At 56.7% G+C, this 18,157-nt stretch overlaps 2 protein-coding genes across 2 annotated transcripts; one reads left to right on the top strand and one right to left on the bottom strand.

Moving 5' to 3' along the window:
• Positions 1 to 301: 301 nt before the first annotated feature.
• Positions 302 to 3,335, top strand: COCSUDRAFT_65163 (TPR-like protein; the record flags this gene model as incomplete). Its single annotated transcript, XM_005649719.1, has 8 exons — positions 302 to 319; positions 868 to 1,029; positions 1,119 to 1,191; positions 1,291 to 1,512; positions 1,809 to 2,032; positions 2,289 to 2,516; positions 2,700 to 2,893; positions 2,995 to 3,335. The coding sequence occupies 8 exons, from the start codon at positions 302 to 304 to the stop codon at positions 3,209 to 3,211; spliced, it is 1,338 nt and encodes a 445-aa protein (XP_005649776.1). The 3' UTR covers positions 3,212 to 3,335.
• Positions 3,336 to 3,745: 410 nt separating this feature from the next.
• On the bottom strand, positions 3,746 to 18,118 carry COCSUDRAFT_46645 (hypothetical protein; the record flags this gene model as incomplete). The annotated part of the gene is made up of 34 exons (XM_005649718.1): positions 3,746 to 4,036; positions 4,367 to 4,564; positions 4,820 to 5,005; positions 5,220 to 5,272; positions 5,309 to 5,498; positions 5,804 to 5,976; positions 6,308 to 6,407; positions 6,636 to 6,776; positions 7,113 to 7,178; positions 7,437 to 7,617; positions 7,880 to 7,989; positions 8,379 to 8,640; positions 8,958 to 9,084; positions 9,270 to 9,500; positions 9,739 to 9,921; positions 10,223 to 10,348; positions 10,602 to 10,728; positions 11,067 to 11,249; positions 11,458 to 11,663; positions 11,995 to 12,166; positions 12,451 to 12,710; positions 13,025 to 13,175; positions 13,272 to 13,370; positions 13,628 to 13,815; positions 14,209 to 14,476; positions 14,624 to 14,800; positions 14,968 to 15,183; positions 15,298 to 15,395; positions 15,694 to 15,945; positions 16,214 to 16,436; positions 16,702 to 16,949; positions 17,399 to 17,573; positions 17,884 to 17,907; positions 18,014 to 18,118. 34 exons carry the CDS (start codon positions 18,116 to 18,118, stop codon positions 3,746 to 3,748), a joined length of 5,790 nt encoding a protein of 1,929 aa, XP_005649775.1.
• Between the last annotated feature and the right edge of the window lie 39 nt (positions 18,119 to 18,157).

Raw genomic sequence — 18,157 nt, 5'->3', positions numbered from 1 at the left:
GGAAGCAATGGACTTGTTCGCCTCATAGCAGGATTCTTAGTCCTCTCTTTGTTCACTTCGAGACTGACAACGCCATCTTCAGATGCCGATCTGGCTTGAAAGATCTATTTAAAGGACGCATGCCTCCAGAACAAGATATGGTTTAAGTCATCATATCGAGAACTTAGACTTATCTTGTTGTGTTCTCTCCGGTTCTTCCTTCCTTCTCTGAAATCTGAAATGTACTAGGACTCTAGAAGGGTTTCTGAACCTAAGAAGCTGAATTTAGGTGCCCATGGCTATTTGTACTCAGTCTGGCTCGATGGGAGAGGAAATTGCGGTGTGTATTGTCCGATTAACATGTCACGGCATCACCTCTGGGCAACCAGCAAAAGCTTGCTCCGAATCCTCGAGCGTTCGTCTCCGCTACCGTACTCCCAGACCCGAATAACTCCTGTGGTATCGCTTCATCGTGACAAATCTGTTCATAGTTGGGGCCTTTTATTTCCTGGTACGCTGCAGTTGTGGATCGGCTTCTTCCTGAAGTACTTTTCCGTTATCTGGTCTCATCGCCTAAGCACAAACAAGCATGTAATTAGATGTGGAAATTGACATTTCTGCATCTGTAGGCATAGCAGTGCTCCTGCTTCACGGATCTGAAGCGAGAGCTGAGGAAAGGCCAGTCAAAAACGAAGCTCAGGAGAGGCCTGCGCCAGTGTCCAACGATTCCACAGCCAAATGGCGTCTGTATACAGACCAGGCGGCTAAATTTGGTGCACAGGTCCGTGAATGCTCCCAGCTATGCAGCCTGTATTGACAACATTGCCTTGGATTCACCCGAGGCCCTGTACTAGTGAGTACTGATAAAGGCTTGATGGAGGCGCTCAGGGAGAGCTGCGGCGGGCAGAGAGGTTTCTTAAGCTTGCGCTGGATGAGGCAAAGCAAGGCTTTGGCCTGGACGACCCGCATGTGGCTGCTGCAACTCAAAATCTGGCAGAGCTGTACAGAGTTTCCCGCCAGTACGACCTGGCCGGGCCTCTTTATGAACAGGTGTGCAGAAGCTGGCTGGGCCCCCAATAGACTACCTGTCCCAATTACAGGTGACATGGGATGCTGAGAACCTGTGGCGCCAACTGCAGGCTTTGAAAAGCTTGCGCGGCACCTTCGGGGAGCTGGATGTGAGGACTGCAGCAGCCCTGCACAATGCAGCAGGTAGCCTGTCCCTATTTCTTCATTCCTATTTCTAAATAGCTCGCCGGCACAAAGATGAACAGCTCCACCCAGTACTCAGGATAGCCTGTTTACTCGCAGGCTTTTACCTGGAGACTGGCAATGCTGAGAAGGCTCAGGAGTGCTACGAGAGCGCGCTGCAGGCCAAGAGGGCAGTTATGGGCCCCGGCCACCCGTCTGTGTGCGACTCCCTGCTGCCCCTCGCGCGGCTGTTGAGGCGAAAAGGACGTTCCTCTGAGGCCCTGGCGATGCTGCAGCAGCAGCTCCGCTTCCTGGAGGATGCCGGCCTGGGCACCAGCAAAGGTGAATCCCCCTTTACATCCGCAACCCGCCATGTCATGCCAACCCATGCTGTTCCAGTACTACATGCATGCAAGACAGAGCCCGTTGGAGCATGGGAACCACATTGTTCAAGTGGGAACTGTGTTGGTTTGATTCATGGCTTGAGTTTGTGGCTTGAATTTGTAGCTAGACTTCTTCATTTGCAAATTGTCAGCATGTCCAAGGTTGAACAGCTAACATCCACACTCCCACGCACACGAATCTCAGGGAAGGGTTCCTTGTAGGTACACTGAAGAATTTCTGCCAATGTTGTGCAGGGGCGCTGATGCTGCTGGGCCAGCAGGCGGCCTTCCACAAGGGGGACGGCCACGCGGACAGGGCGCGGCCGCCGCTGCAGAGGTGCTATGACATCGAGCGGGGGGTGGACCCCCAGAGCCTGACCACCGCCGGGGCCGCGGAGGCCCTCGCTGGCGTGCTGCAGGATCTGGGGGAATACGACGAGGCGCGGCGGCTGCTGGAGGAGAGCCTCAGCATCCAGACGGTGCGCGCAAGTTTGTACACCTCACAGTTGGTTGCAGCATCAGTGTCATCGCGGAGCAAATTGAGCAATGAAGACGTGTCTCCGGATTTGCAGGCATGTCCACAACTGCTGTGTTTTTGGGGAAGATACCCTTGCAACAAGGCATGCTCTTCCAAGGCTCCTAGCCACTTGGCTGAGGATTTTCTATTCATGTGTCTTTGCTCGCGGTGCGGATGAATCGGGGTGGTGCATGAGAGCCGGGCATTGCGTGCTGCAGATGAGGAGGAGGAATGCGATTCCTGCGGATCAGATGCTCAGGCTTGTGAACCTGGAAATGAAGGTGGCCACGCCCGACAGCTTCCTGCGCGCGCACAACATGGCGCAGCGCTGCTGTGACTCCGTGGAAAGCCTGATCCAAAAGTATGACGCCATCACGGCCGGCCAGACGGGATGGGTCGGCAGATGGTTTGGACCCAAAGCAGCATCGCAAGAACAGATTGAGAAGGTGCACCACACCTCCTTGCGTGCACTGTGAAGAACCATCTCCTTCTCTTTGTATAGTAGCCACTTGCCTGACAAGCCGTGATGATGATCTATGAGGGTGTGATGATGCGATGCGCGCAGTGGGTGCATGAGCTTGCCTGCATGCATGCCAGTCAAGGCTTCAGGTGTTGTGTGCTGGATGCAGACTTACAAGGCAGTGCCTGGCGCTGTGCACACACTGGCGCTGGCATACATGTCCCTATCCGCGGCCCAGATGGCACTGCGCCGCCCTGAGGATGTGGAGGCCTCTCTGCAGAGAGGCGTGGATGTCACGACATGTGCACTGCTGCAGAGGGCGCACTTTCAAGCAGACTCTTCAAACAGCTCCCCATCGGAAAGGCAAGGCCCAGTGTAAAATGTCTATCGCAAGAAGAAGCGCTGCTCTGACTCAGGCTGAGTTTCCAATGTTCGACAAGGAACGAAGGCTCTGTGCTGTGCAGACAGCATAATGCGCAGGTTGAAGACAGAATTTTGGACGACCGGCAAGCCTTCTTGGAACAGCTCCTGGAGGACGCGGCAAGAGCAGGTGAAGAATACAAGAAGCAGAGAGCGGAGAGCATCCGTCAGTGGCAGGAAGACTTGGCGAAGGTCAAGCAACTGAGAGAAACCATCAAAGAATTTCTGGCGCTCTCGAGAGAGCTCTCTGCAGCCAAATAAGTGTTGCCAGCACAGTTATGTTATGTTAGTTGTGTTTGTCAGAACATACTGAATGAACCAAGCAAATGGACTGCTGAACGAAATGAGAACCATCGGTATCCCAAAGATGCAATTTTTCAGGTGCAACACACTGTCTCAGCCAGGCTGCCTTGATCACGTTTGCTCTAAAGGGCAATTACATCACCTGTGCATGAGCTGATGCCACAATGTCACCTGTTAGTCGCACCACTCGTCAGCAATTCAAATGTGGCAGGACAATGTGTCATGAGGATCGCCATGAATTTCTTCACCCCATTCACCTGCTTTTCCCACAGAAACTAATCAAAGCTATCAGTAGACACTGGATCCCCCCCACACAATTGTATCTCCTTGCCTAGCCAAACAGCAACTGTGTCACCGGCAACTCCTGTCCTAAAGCCGCCCTTCATGAGACACTCCCGTGCCTTCTCATGTGCGCATCCCCTGACTGAAAGAAGCCCATCATCAGACGCTCCCGGGCTTTCTCTTGTGCATCTCCTGTGAAGGACGCGCCCATCATGAGGCATTCCCGGGCGGTGCCAGCGCGGCGGTCATGCGCGCCTGGCCGTCCCGGATGCGCTCGGCCAGCGCCGGGTCGGGGTGGAACCCCTGGGCGGCCTGCAGGCGGCGGCTCATTGCCAGGATGGCCAGCAGAGTGCGGCACAGCCGCGCCGCGCGCGCGTTGCCGGCCATGCTGCGCTGGCACACCTCGAAGGACATCGCCAGGCACTGCTGCTGCAGGCCCGCAAGCTGCCGTGGCTCCGGCCACTCCGGGCCCAGCCCTTCTGCAACCTCGTCCTCCCCAACCTGCCCAAACCACACACCCTCTTCGCATTTTGATTATATTACACGAGAGCAGCCTGCATTCTTTGCCCCGCGCTAGGCCGCAAATTTCTCAGCCACCACTTTGCACCATACTCATGTCAAGCCTTTGTTGGCACACCAGACTGCAACATCAGGAGCTGAGAACAAAGGCGGCAATGTGCACAAAACTGGAAGTCTGGGAAACTGAAGAAGATAATCATAGCATCGCAGCGTTGTCTTTCCTACGTTACATCACGAGTCATGCAGCTGCCAATGCACCATCCCACGGGGAGCACAACACACGAGCCAGTCACATAGTGAGATGCCGCACACCTCTGGAGCAACAGCGCAGAGGAAGGAGAGCGCCTGGGCGACGCTGCCGTAGAGCGCCTCTGCCAGGCTGGCGCTGTAGTCGCTGTGCTTCAAATCGCTGTAGTCGCCGGCGCCGGCCTTCGCCTCTCTGCTGCCCTCCGCGCACACATCAAACCACGCCTCCCCCACCGGCAGCCCAGCCTGCTCTCTTGCCTGAGCCTGCGCGTATCCCCACACACAATTTTCAACGTTCCATGCCAAATACTCCATCAATCTGCCTGCCATTACCCACCCTCCATGGACAAGCCGGTCCTATGGAGCGCCAAGCCTGTCCAGTACCAACTTCCAAGGGGAGGCTTGGAGGCTAGTCTGCATGTCATGTGCTGATGTTTCAAATCGCGTACCATTGCGCTAAATTTCAGGGATATAAATCCCGGCCAGGGCCAGGGCCAGGGCATTGGTTGGGTGCAGCACCTTCTCAGAGGGCGACACAGGCGGGCAGTGCACGGCGCAGGTGTCGGCAGCGGTAGGCAACGCGGCGAAGGAGAGGAAGGAGGCCGCCGTCTGGCGTGCGGCCGGCAGCGAGGCCGGCAGCGCCATCTGCCACAGGCCCAGCAGCCGCGCCAGGGAAGCCAGCAGAAACGCTGCGCGCTCCGTTTCCTGTGCATGCCATGCCCCCATTCACGCGACCCCCGGCCCACTCAGGCAGCCCCACTAGCGATGATTAGCTCCCATGCTGAATACGCATCCTGACGCCTTGATGAGCTACTGGACAAGCGCATGTAATGTTGTTTAATTTATATCTACTTTGATATATTGCATCTTGCAACGGGTGGCGGTGCTTGTCTGCCTGGGCTTGATATTTCCCTGTCACTTTGTGCAGCATGCAGGCGGCACAGTTGAAGCCAAATCTGTCTCTGTCCGCCCCTGCATGGACATGGGACTCCAAAAACCTTCATGCACCCTGTCGTGCGCCCCAAAAACAGTTCATGGAAGGGAATGTGCGCGCCTGGAGCATGGCGAGGGTGAGCGGCTGCGCAGGCGTTGCGGCCGGGGGCTCCAGTGCCAGCAGCAGGCGCTCCTCCGCAGCCACCAGCAACGCCACCGCATCAGCCTCAACAGCCGTCCACCCAGGCAGCGCACGCACCACCACCTGCGAGATAAGTTCTCCCATCCTGAGCAGCCGTGTGTGCACACTGGTTGCCCCAGAGGTACTCCACAATTGTCAAACTAGCATTTTTTGTCAGCTCCCAGGCAAGGCAAGCGTGCACTCAGTATCTGCGAGTCAATTTCTTTCGAGCTCTTTCTATTGAGGTTTGCAGAGCCAAGCGATGTGCTTGAACAAGGCTTGCAACATTGAAGTGTGCTTGGCCGGCCTTGCAGATTCAGTATTTAGGCGCCAATACTGCCAGTCCAGTTCGAATTAGCAGTGGCAAAGGTGAGAGACTGCAATCGCACCCCAAGGATGGCGCAGAGGGACAGCCAGTGCTGGTGGACGGGCACCGGCCGCCCGCCGCTGCTGTACGCGCCGGCGTAATCCGCGCCCGGTGGTGCCGTGGCCGCCGACTGCGGCCGCCTCGCGCCGCCCGACCCTGCTTCTACCGGCTCCTCATTGACCGCGCTACCCAGCCCTGCACACAGCGGCGTCAGCACTCGCTGCGGTGAATAGTGGCGGGGTGTCACTAATTCGGCAAGAACCCAATGCGCTGGGGTGAGCGCTCATGCACCTACTCAACCGGCTCATGCAAGCTTTTCTCATTGCGATTTCAGGACCAATGAGCACTCCATGGCAGCATCGTCGCGATGCTCACAAAGAGATCAAGCCCAATCAAGGCAGTCAAGTGGGACCGTAAGCATGTGCAAGTCCTGAGTTCAGATGTGCACTGCAGGAGCGAACATGTCTTTCGTGGAAGAAATCCGTTGGACTGACAGCAAAGAATGCGAGCCATGCAGAGGGCGCACCTCCCCCGTCAGGCGCTACCATCCAGGCAGCCATGGCCAGCAGGCAGCTGAGGAGGCCCTGGTCCGCCAACAGCTGCGCGGCCCCTTTGTGCTGCACCGCCTGCATCGCCATCCACAAACACTCAGCCACCCCTCTTGCCAAGCTCATTGCCTCAATATTCAACTTAACCTGCTGCCCACTTATGACATTGGTGCGTGCCAGCTGCATTGCATAGGTCACGCAAGGCAACGCATCCATGAGCCCAACAAGTGAGTAACAGTGGCCAAGGCCTATTCCGAACACGGCCATGCAATCCTGTGACAGGACGCAGAGCTGCAGAGGCCCCACCGTGAGGATGAGTGACAGGGATGTGCCCATGAGGGTGCTGGCTTGTTCTGTGACGGCCTTCGGCTGCGTCGCCCCCTTACCGCGGCTCCTGACCACTGTCCGGAAGGCGCGGTCCATCACATCCACCAGATTCACCTGAGCCTGCAACCAACATCCCCATATCCATCAGACAACCTCCAATAATTCCCTATCTTGGCCACAGAGATAAAGTCTACAAAGCAGCTGTAGATCAATCATCCCTGTCTGATCTAGGATTGTCATTGACAGTGACATTGACGGTCATTAGGTGGAGCCAGGCTTTTCTTTCCATCCCTGCTTGGAAGGTAATGTGATGGTTCCAATGTAGAAGCCATGCCGGTGCCTTTAGGACCAGGAGATGAACCTATAATATAGTATTTTGAGGAAAAATGCACATGCCTGCTGGAGGAGGGGCAGCCAGGTGGAGGACGACAGGTGGCGCTGGATGACAACGCTCACAATGGCCAGCGCCGTGGCAGAGCTGCCCTCGGCCTCCCTGCACAGTTCCAGCAGCGGACCCACCGCCTGCACACCAGCAACACAATTCCCACCTAAGCTAGTCATTGACAAGGGAACCCGCTTCAATGGTTGCTTCAAAGTCCCCAGGCATCGAGAGGACGGAGTCAAGGTGGATACCATCTCAAGACTGGCTGGAGGAGAATATGTCCTGTCAAAGATCAGCTGTGTGGGGTTGCATGGCCATGAAGCACACTAGAAGCACAAAGGAGCCACACAGTTCCTAGTCCAGAGAAGGCACTGCATGGTCTGCAGCCCGGGCTGCACCTGCGCGAGTGCGGTGCGGAGGGCGGCGCGCGGCTCGGAACGGGCAGCCCCATTGAGCAGAGGGGGCAGCCGCTGCAGCGCCAGCAGCAGGGCCGCCAGCAGACTGACCTCCAGGTCCTCTAGGAGCGCGCGATCCGTGCACCTGGCAGCCGCCAGCGCGCCCCTGCCCGTCAGCCACGACCTGGCAGAACGCACCGAACACATTATGTCAGCCCAACATGCTGACCACATCAGTCCAGTGGTAGCCTGCCTAGAGCTTGTGCAGCACAGTGGGATCTGCAGCGAACCTGCCGTCTGTGCCACCAAATTCTGTAAGGCGAACACATAAACAGGAATGCACATGACCAATAACTGGCAAAGTGCTAGACGCTTGCAGCAGAGTGAGTCATGGGAGGTATGGCATGTGCAGCTAAGAAGAAATAATGGTCACGCAGGGCCCTCACCGGGTGATGTGGAGCAGTTCGGCGCAGATGGACAGGTCTGAGGAGGGCGCCCGGCCGGACGCCGCCGCCTTGCCCCGGCCCTGCCACCGCTGCAGGACCAGCACCAGCACCTGCACAGCACCATGCACTCCCTCTCCACCCCTGTCCACAGTACCCCCTGTGCCACAGCCCTCCCTGTGCTATGACGCTTCAGATGCAGTTCAAGATCACGAGGAGGCATTTGCTGCTTAACAAGCACTGAGCCCGGGCGCTGTGAAACGGAGGCCCCCTACCTGGGTCACCTCAGCAGCATATAACGATCATGAACAAGAAATTGCTGTAAGGGAACTGTCTCAAGCAGAAACAATGTGCCCAACTTAAGCGCCATGAAGAGAAAGGCCCCCACATTGCTGACCCCCTGTCTCATTGGTGCATGCAAAGGCAAGACCTAGGACGTTCGTCAGGAGCCAGCATGAAGGTACCTGATCCACACCAACTGGTCATCTGAGGAAGGAATCACCTGGGCCACCTCCGCGGCGGAGGAGAGGCAGGCGCCGAGCCAGGAGAAGGAGGCAACGCCGTCGTCGCTGCGCGCGCCCTTGGCGGCCTGCGCAAGCGGCGGCAGCAGCGCGCGCGACAGGGCGGCCGTCACGCCGGCAATCACGCTGGCGCCCAGCTGGGGGGCCGCGTCCCCCCCTCGCAGCGACACCGCGATGGCCCCGCGAACCGCCCGCAGTGCCGCCTGCCGCGCGTCCTCCGTGCTCACCAGCACTCCCACCGCCCTGCGTGATGGCAGCATCCGTGCTCAATGATGCCATTCATTTGTTATTTGGGTTCTGTCAAGCTTCAACTAGATACAGATAGCAGCTTGGTGGGTTCGGCAGCTCCTTCCCAGGGCCTTAGCTGAGTTTGGTGATCAACTACTGTATGCATCTTCTCTGTGTACAGTCAGATGAAGGAAGACATGCACAGAAGATGCAGTTAATTTCAAGCAAATAAATACTCAGGGGACTGTCCATGACCTCTCTTTCGCGTCCTTACATTGGTTTTGTGCAGCAGTGCCACAAGTGTGAAGGGTATGGCAAAGACAAGGCGGCACCTCATGGAGGCCAGGAGTTGCTGCACAGACTTCAGCTCGCGCGCAAATTCCGGCCCAATCTGCCGGGCCAGCCGGTTGGTATCGTACACATAAGCGGTGCCATAGCTGGGGAAGGGCTCCCAAAAGCCTGCAAGGCCATCCTCAAAGGCAGCCTCCAAGACGCTCTGTGAAGTTTCTGCCGCCCTGTTGCAAAGCATCAATGCATCAAATATGATGTCTGTTCTGCTTGGTCTCCTGAGTACAAAAGCACAAAGATCCATGATCTGCAAGGCGTTCCAGGACATGACTGCTGTAGTCTACTATTCATGTGACAAGGTGCAGGGGCTTGCCTGAGCAGGAGCGAGCCTCCTCCGAGCCGCCCCATCTCTGCCACAAGGTGGGCATGCATGGAGTCTGGGCCCCTCTCAGAGCTCTCCACCGCTTTCTGCAGCTCGGCCGCTGCGGCCTCCTGAGAGGCGCCTCGCCTGAGCAGCGGCTGTGACAGGGCATACAGCGACCCCAGCAGCGAGCCTGGCAGCTGCAGGCTCGGCCCAAGCATCTTGTCTGCAGCACAGTATCCGTTTCATAATTCTTTTCAAATGCGAAACCCCACTGCCAGGACAAGCATGGCAACTTTCAACACACTTCAAAACAGGCCATTTTGTCATTCTTTAGTGAATGTTTGAAACACCTGATGAGTGCAATCTTTCGGCAATCTGACAATTCTTAGATTACAAAATCACAGCAAAGGACCAAGTGCGGCCTGCATGGAAGCTTCGGCAGTAGTGGGACTGAAGCGCACCACAGAGTGCGGTGCTGAGCAGTTCAAGGGCGGCCTCGTTGGCGGAGCGTTCCAGCCCGGCGAGGAGCCGTCTGCCAGCGCAGGGAACACTGTAGCGCTGCAGCAGCACCAACAGCTGCCCGCCGTCCGCATCCCTCGCCCAGCCGTCCAGCAGGCTCCATGCGCTGCTCCCTGCCTCGTCCCCTGACAGCACAATCTCTCCAGTTTCAGAAGGTGCCAGTGCCGCCAAAGGTACCACCACGCACTTTGCAACACCCCGGGAAGATCCTTTCCTTGCATTTAGAACCACGAAGCAGTGCCCATCAATAAGATTCTTAGCCTTCCTGCGGCCAAATTACCATTGGTGTCACACAAACGGTCAAAGTTGCACGATTCGACTTTCCAGTCATTCAGTAGTTTCTGCTGCTCCTGAATGATAAAGATGCACAGTATGTGCAACCCTTCATCTTGCAGACGACACTGTGTTGCTAATAGGGAGGCCAACCGGTGCTGCGGCGGTGCGCAAAGGCGTCGAGCGAGAGCAGCTGCAGCGCGTGTGCCTCCGCGGCCAGCCGCCACGCGCCGTCCGAGCGCGTCTGCCACGCATCCGCCGGCTCCTCATCGCCGCCGTCTGCCATGATGCACCACCACATCACCAATTGCTAACTATTACTCATACCCTCAGAACAAGATTCAAATCATATGAATCTAATCCCTACCAGCTCCACCAAGATATTGCAGGTTGATCCAGAGCTCAATAGAGACATTGATGGTCATACCCTCAGACCGGAAAAGGACCCAGAACAAATTGAAACTGACACTTAGCACCACCATCCAAGTAACGAAATCTAATCTGCAGCTCAGCAGACGTAGGGTTGTCGCACCGTCGAGGTCGGGCGCGCCCAGCAGGAGGGAACGCTGCGCGGCCTCCGGCAGGCACCCAGCCAGCGCCCCCCAATAATCCCCCTGACCCCGCAGCGCCTTCACCGCCCGCCCTGCCACTGGGCCCGCCTGCAATCATGACACGCATATTGAAACTCCCAGCAAGATTGAAGCATGTAAACCAGGTTAGTATGCTTTAAATGAATGTGTCTTCCAAAATTTCTGAAAAGTTCACGAGCCAGGCTCATGCCCGCATTCCTCACTGCTGTCGGGTTGCTGAAGACTGGGACAGTGGCCCAGGAAGGGGCCAAAGAATCTGGGCTGGCGTTCCCAGCTCCCAGCTCCCAGCTCCCAGAGAGTGAGGCAGCGCGCAAACGTTTGGCGAGGGTGCACACTTATTGGAACCAGTTTCGTGTACGATAGGTGAGGGGCCGCATGGGACAGGGGAGGTTCTGGGAGCAGCGCACCTGCCACATGGCGAGCAGGGCGCGCAGAGCGTGGGCCAGCACGGCCGGCTGCTGTGCGCGCAGTCGTGGTCCAGACTTCACAGCCTCCCACAGGCCGTCCAGGCAGCTCCAAGCCGCCACCTTCAGCTCCTTCTTGGCGCCTTTGGGTGAGGACCCTGCCGACCTCTTCTTGGCCTGCTCATCCTGCGAGGACACCCACAACCATGCATCACCTCGGTGGCCCTGACCCGCATGTGAAATACTTTCCAAGAAGGGCACAGCTGTCTTCAGCTCTTTCTTTTCACCAGTTCATAGGTAGCCTGCGAAACTTCCCGCCAGCAATCCTGACAATGCTTTTTGCATAATGAGCACTTCCCGGAGAGTTTCACACTAAGAAGGATTGGTCACTCACCCCAGAAGTGCCAGCTGGGGTAGCCTCAGCTTCCGAGTCTGTGAGGGCGCTTGGGAACAGGAGCAGGTCCACCACGCTTGGGTGGAAGGTCAGGGCTGCCACCAGATGCTGGACAGAGGCTGCATACAAGCTGACGTCCACCTTGGCGTCTTCAAGCCTCAGTGGCTCCACCAGGCGCGACCGCATCAGTGGCACTTGCCCTTGCCCTGACCAAAAGACAGCACAATTGTCTTCAAGCACTATCTTTTCCGACTTTGAGAGAGACAACGAGGCAATCATCACAACTCTGCCAGCAGCCAAAAGAGGGCTGCTAGAGGGTTTGTGGTATACTACCTTACTTGTTGTCCGAGATACAATGCCTGCCCACGGGTGATCACATCATTAATTTGACCTTGAAAACTGATATTGGCCTTCGTGTGAATATGCATGGCTGCAGGAGGTGTCCTTGCATGCAGAGCTTGCAGGGTGCCCGACATGTCACCCGGTGTGAACAAAACTTTGTTATTTCACAGCAGAAGTTGTATTGCGTCAGCTCACCGCAGGCCTGGGAGAGAAAGCCTGCAAAGGACATTCGGGTGGACTGCGCGGCAGCCAGCGCCAGGGCACGCACGCCGCGGAGCACCTCTGCATGGGCCGCGGCATCCAGGTACCCGTAGCTGACAAGGGATGCCAAAACGCTGGCAGGCGAGGACACGCCAACACGCGGCACCTGCACAGGGTCGTGCCAGGCTGTCTCGCTCAATAGGACACACTTGCACGATTCACACAAGTTGGAACACCTGATCCCATTGACGCTAGATTGGCAGGACTTCTGCTTGAGAGTGTCCAGCAGCATCTGAATCAGGACTCACATGTGCCTCGCTCAAGCGTGTCCAACAGATGCAGAACACATTCACATATCTCCCAGGCAAATTTGGATGTCATTCATGGCATGCAGCACCAAAATTATTGTGATTTCAGGGACCAGACGTCAGATGGCTGGGCTGAGCACACCTGGAAGAGGGATGAGGACAGGGTGGCCAGGGGCGCCGCGGGCCCGAGGCCGAGGGCAGGCAGCAGCCGCTGCCACTCCTGCGCGGCCTCCTCCGCGGCGGCTGCCTCGGCGCCGGACTCTCGGAGGCTCAGCGCGCGCAGCGTGGCCGCATCTGGGGGCAATGCCGCCCACAGGTAGCTCGCGCTGCCGCCGCCTTTTTGCAGCGCATGCCTGACCGCCACGGCCAGATCTGGCACCAGGGCAGCCTGTGCCGTCGCCACTGCACCACACATTGACATTTTTAAAATGTCTGAATGACATGAAGCCTGAGAAGATCACATTTGTGGTGCCACCTGTGGAGCACATAGTCTCTGTGCCCATGCAAGGATTGGCAACAGAGAGAGTGGAGAGGTTGCACGGTCAAGGAGGAATCTGCCACACCAGCGGCAATGTGGGCAGGCGCCAGACCTGTGGCAACCATTTTGTACTCGGGCAATTATCCAATATGGTGCGTTCAGATCTGTGTGGTCTTGGTTGATCTGCAAGAGGTCGGGGACAAGACTGTTGCAGTTTTTGAGTGGGCTGCAGCTGCACCTGTTGGCAGCATGGGCAACGCGTCAGTTGTGAGCGCCAGGTGCACGACTCTGACGGCGGCTGCATTGATGCGCCATCTCTGGGACTGGCTGGCGTAGAGCCACCGCGGGTGGTTGGGCAAGATATAGCCAACAACAAACCCCACATAGGCCTGTGTGCAACACAGAAAACTTCATTAACGCCGCAACCTTGGTCACAGGCAAATAAATCTAATATATTCAAGAGATGTCTCAAAATTGTGGCACACCTGCAGAGTAGGAGAGGATGTGCCAGACTGGAGCAGGACGCAGACCAGCCTCAGGAACGCTTCTGAGACAGCGTAGTTGCCGCTCCGGGCCTCCACCTCCTGCACATGCCGCCCCTTGCACCCTCAACGCCATACTCCAAACATTGCTACCTCGGCCCGGAACTCATAACAAGCCCATCACACACGAGACGAACATTGCACAGCAACGAGGCTGGCCACAACGAGTGGGAAACAACAAGTCCAGTCTGACAGCGCTACTTAGGTGTCCTACCACCTCGTGCACCCTGATATGTCATCTTGACTGAGGACCCTTTCACACAGGCTTGACAAGAGAAACCCCAGGCGAGAGGCCGCACCTGCTGCAGGTGCTGAAGTCCAGGCAGGCTCTGCTCCACGAAGCGGGGGCAGCTGGGGGCGGGCGCCAGGCTGCGTGGAGCGGTGGCAACCGCGGATGCCGGCTGCAGCAGCGGCGCCGTGCACACCTCGTCCAGAGCGCGCGCCGGCAGATTCAGCGCCAGCGCTCCAGCCAGCCCCAGGCAGTCCTCTGCGCAGCAGCAGCCGGCCCCATGTCAGTGGTTGATGAACGGATAAAACTTCCCTGAATGGCCTCACATGCACTCAGATGCCCCAAGCAGTCCTCTGGGCAGAAGCAGCTGGCCTTGTGTCAGTGTTTGAATGATCCAACAAAAAAACCCCTGGAAGCCCTCACATCAGATGCAAGCAGATGCCCCAGGCAGTCCTCTGTGCAGCAGCATCCGGTCTCACAATTGTGGGCGAGATCTCTTCAGAGTGTGCACAACCATATTTTTCCGTGAATGCAGGCAGGTAATCCCGCAAAGCAAGAGTGCCCAACAATTGATGTATTCTTGAGGTCAGGCATGCTATGAAGATTCAGGCATGATGTGTACAAATTTTGGCAGTGAGCCAGAAGCCGCACCCAGCATGGGGAGCAGGCGGGAGCGCAGCTTAGCGTGTGCATGCAGCTGAGGCAACACGGACAGTGCTGACGCAACAAGGCTGACAAGGTCCCTGCCGCTCTCATCGCCAGCTGTCGAGGGCAGCCTCATCTGCACCAGCGATACCGCCAGCGCTGGCTGCGCGGTTGTCATGCGCGCCAGCAGATGCATCGGCGGGCTCAGCGCTTCCACCGCCTCCTCAATCTGCCTCAATGCTAGCACATGCTCCCGCACAGGTGCCGCCATGATCTGGCACACCCAATACGCAATCAGTAAGCAGATTCACCTGAGCACGGTCTCCAAGTGAATGAACAGCAAGGGCACCGTTTAATGGGTGTCTGAGATGCGAGAGATTGCTCCTGACAAACCAAGTTTTGGGTGTTATGTGGAGGGCACCTGGTGGAGGAGAAGGAGCTCTTCCTGCACAATGGCAAGCAGGAGTATCTGCCCGGCACCCAGCTGCATGGGCAGTCGCCACTGCACCAGCACCCTCTCGTCTATGTCACCTGCTATGTCATTGCTCGATGCATCTGCTAGGCATGGCGGCACCGCATGCACACTCCCCCGCGCACCCTGCCACAGCAAGAATTGTCCCATGCCGTCAATCCCAATGCATATATCAAGCTTGTCCGCTTATCACTCATTAATGGTCAGTTGTGTTTAGAGGAGTTCTTTGCAAAATGTAAATGTAAATTGGTGCCAGGACAAAGAAAGAACATCCTGGCAACAGAGGCACGTACCTTTGGGATGGCGTCTGGAATGCCCATTACAGGCATCGACTCTGCTGCCTGGACATCCTGGGCAAAGCTGCTTCCCTCCTCCAAGTACCGCAAGGGCTGGGATCTGTCGTGCAGCTGTGCTATGACGGGCAGGCTCGCAAGGTATGCGTTGGCCTCCACTGCAGCATCTCGCGAGGAGCTGAGTCCTGACAGCAGCCGCAGCAGAGGGGCGGGGTACTGCAGCAAACACATGTGGACATCAGTGAACTGTCCTGAGCTTGACCAGTGCCTATAAGGCTTTGTGCATGTAATTTTAAGGGACAGAAATGGTTACAGGAAGGGGTGAATCACCTGAGGGTACAGCCCACGGGACTCATGCAGGAAGTGTCGCAGCGGCTCTTCGATTACGCTCTGCTTGCTCCAGAACGACTCGCACAGGTCTTCCTGGCCTGCGCAGACAGACCAACACCGCTGAGACCCAATGCACTCGATAGGCAGGGAACACACACAGCATTCCTGCATCACCCCGCATGATCAGACCTCCTGCTCAACAAATACTGCCATTCCCAATTGGACGCCTTTTCACATACAGGCAGGAGATGGCCACTGGAGATTGCACACAAGCGCCAATATTAGTCTGAATGCTGCTGTCTTTCCCCTTACACAGCCTTCTTCAAACACAGACAGGAGGCGGCCACCGGATATTGCACATCTGAACCAATGTTCATTAGCTATATGCTATCATACCTTCGAATATGCTCTGCAGCAGCTGGAGGATGTGCTCCAGGTCCCTGCTGGGCAGCCGGGCAGGGGAGAGCCCGAACGCGCCAACAATGCTCGACAGCAGCGCCAGCAGCGTGCTCCTGAACAGGCTCGCCAGAGGGTCGGCGCTGCCACCCGGGCTGCACAGGCTGGAAGCGCTGGCTGCCAGGCTGGCGAGCGCCCCGTCATCCGCTGCCACCTGCGCGTGGCCCCTGTAGTCTGCTCCCTCGCACTTGTCTGCACAGGCACGCGCGCAGACACCTCAACACTTAGAAGAGAAGAATATGAGGTGAGATCCAATAACCAGACGCACGCACCTCACGACTTGAAGATGACCTTCGTGAGGAACCTGCACTATTGTTTTCCAAACAAAACCAGTGATGCTCATGCCAAATCTCATGAGGTGGAATGTCATTTCTTGCGAGTGTGATATTTGCTGCAGCTTTCTGCCTTGAGAACCCCGGGCGCAAGGGCTCATTATAGTGGGCAGCGGAGTCATGCCCACCTGGGGAGACGATGTTGGCGAGGGTGGTGAAGGCGGCCCAGGCCAGCAGGACAGGGGTCTGGGCCTCGGAGGGGCCGTCCCACCAGGAGCGCAGCTCTGCATCGATCCGCTCCCGATCGGCCGCGCCGCCGAAGCGGTGCGCGTCGGCCGTCAGCGCTGCGTTGTCAGCCACCAGCCGCAGCAGTGTCTCCAGATCCAGGGTCTGCAGGAGCACCATGGTCGCCTGCACAGAGCACATGTCATGGTCCGTTGCCCGGGGGAAATCCAGTAGCCATTTATTGGACACACTTGACAACCCCCTGCACCAGGCAGCTTGTATAAAAGGCAAGTGCATCCAATGATTGAAACTATTGGTGTCCCCTGTCTGCAGACATGTGACTGCTAGAGCCGTGCCAAAATGTCATCAGTAGGAGCGCAAAGAGATTAAACGCTGCTAGCATGCAGAAGTGCTGAGTCATCAGTAGGGCAGCAGTAGAGTAGCTGCACACCAGGTGGTCTGCGCGGCGGCCAGGATTCTGGCCGGACTTGGGCGCCGAGCTTCTGAGGACGAGGCTGGAGCGCACAGCGGCGGCCAGCTCCAGCCAGCGCTCCACGCTGAGCGGCCGGCTGTAGTACAGCAGCAGCAGCGTCTCCAGCAGGGCGCAGCGCTCTGCGGCCGCCTGCTGCATGCGCGTCTGCGCCAGCGCCGCCCTTCCTGGCGCCCCCATGCTGCCAGCATCCCGCACCGCCAGAGCCCCTGTCGCAGCACAACCAAATTCAGCCCAAATCTTGACTTCTATTGAGGCCCGGACCTAATGTTCACAGGTGTGCGGTTTGTCTTCGCCTTTCTGCAAGCAGGTGCTGTGACTCCTTCTCGCGTTTTTCATGAGGCATCTGCAATAAATATTCAGTAATGTCACAAAGCGTTCAACTGTTTTTTGTTATGTTTACAAGCTGGGCAGGGGGGCACACCGTCCTGTGACTGAAGAGCAGAGACTGCAGTGCCACCGACGCTGAGATTCGCCAGCAGAGTGGATACCACAGAGTCCTCCAGGCCAGAGGAGAGCCAGCGTTGAAGGTGCTGCCCACACACCTCAGCAATCGCTGATTCCTGGTCCCCTGCAGCAGATTATATGGAGGTCTGAGCCGGCTGTCTATCAAAACAAACACAGGAGCCTTTGCTGTTAGCACAGGTTTGGGATTCACCTTCAACGAGTTGGAAGATCAGTTTCAGGCTTTCAATAGCGTAGGAACGCTCCAAGAAATACGCCTGGGCAATGCTGTGCAGCTGCTCAAGTGTCAAGTGATCCCTGATGACCGCATCCTTGTGGTCTCCTTGCCACCGCCGGAGCAGAATGTAGGCTTGCACCTCATCCAGTTCCTGAGTCAATTATGCTCATGATCATGCATTGCTGCCAGACAGTACAGCCTGCCTTGGACAGAGGCAGACTCCTGTGACCGTCCTCTGTTCTATCCAAATTGCAGTACGCTCACATTTCTGAAGAGCTTGGCATCGTTTTTGCATGTGAAAAGGGGTTCACCAAGGATTCACTGAGCTGCAAAGCTGGTGACCGCAGATGTGCAGCATTGGGAATTTTTCTGGACCCCAGAGTAAGCACTGCGCCTTTTTCAATTGCGTTCCGAGATGTATCATTCGGTCCCTTGAAGAACCTGAGATTTTGAAGAAGTACTTGATCGAAGTCCTTGGCCTGTTCCTGCACGCATGTTTGGAATTTAGTGATGCAATATTTATCAGACGACTAACGTTCTGGGATGCGCCAATCTGTCACCTTCAGTGATGTGTTATTGACAGATACTCACTTGAAGCTTGTCAGGCAAATTCTGGGTGGAGGATGTCAAGGAGATGTAGAATCGTTCTAGTGGTGGCCACCAAAGTTGAGCCGCATCAAACGTTGCTGCGGACATTCTGATCACATTTCTTATCCAGGAAAGAAATTTTACTCA

This window comes from Coccomyxa subellipsoidea (genome assembly GCF_000258705.1).
Source record: "Coccomyxa subellipsoidea C-169, whole genome shotgun sequence".
NCBI lineage: Eukaryota > Viridiplantae > Chlorophyta > Trebouxiophyceae > Coccomyxaceae > Coccomyxa > Coccomyxa subellipsoidea.
This window is presented reverse-complemented; position numbering and strand designations above follow the sequence as displayed.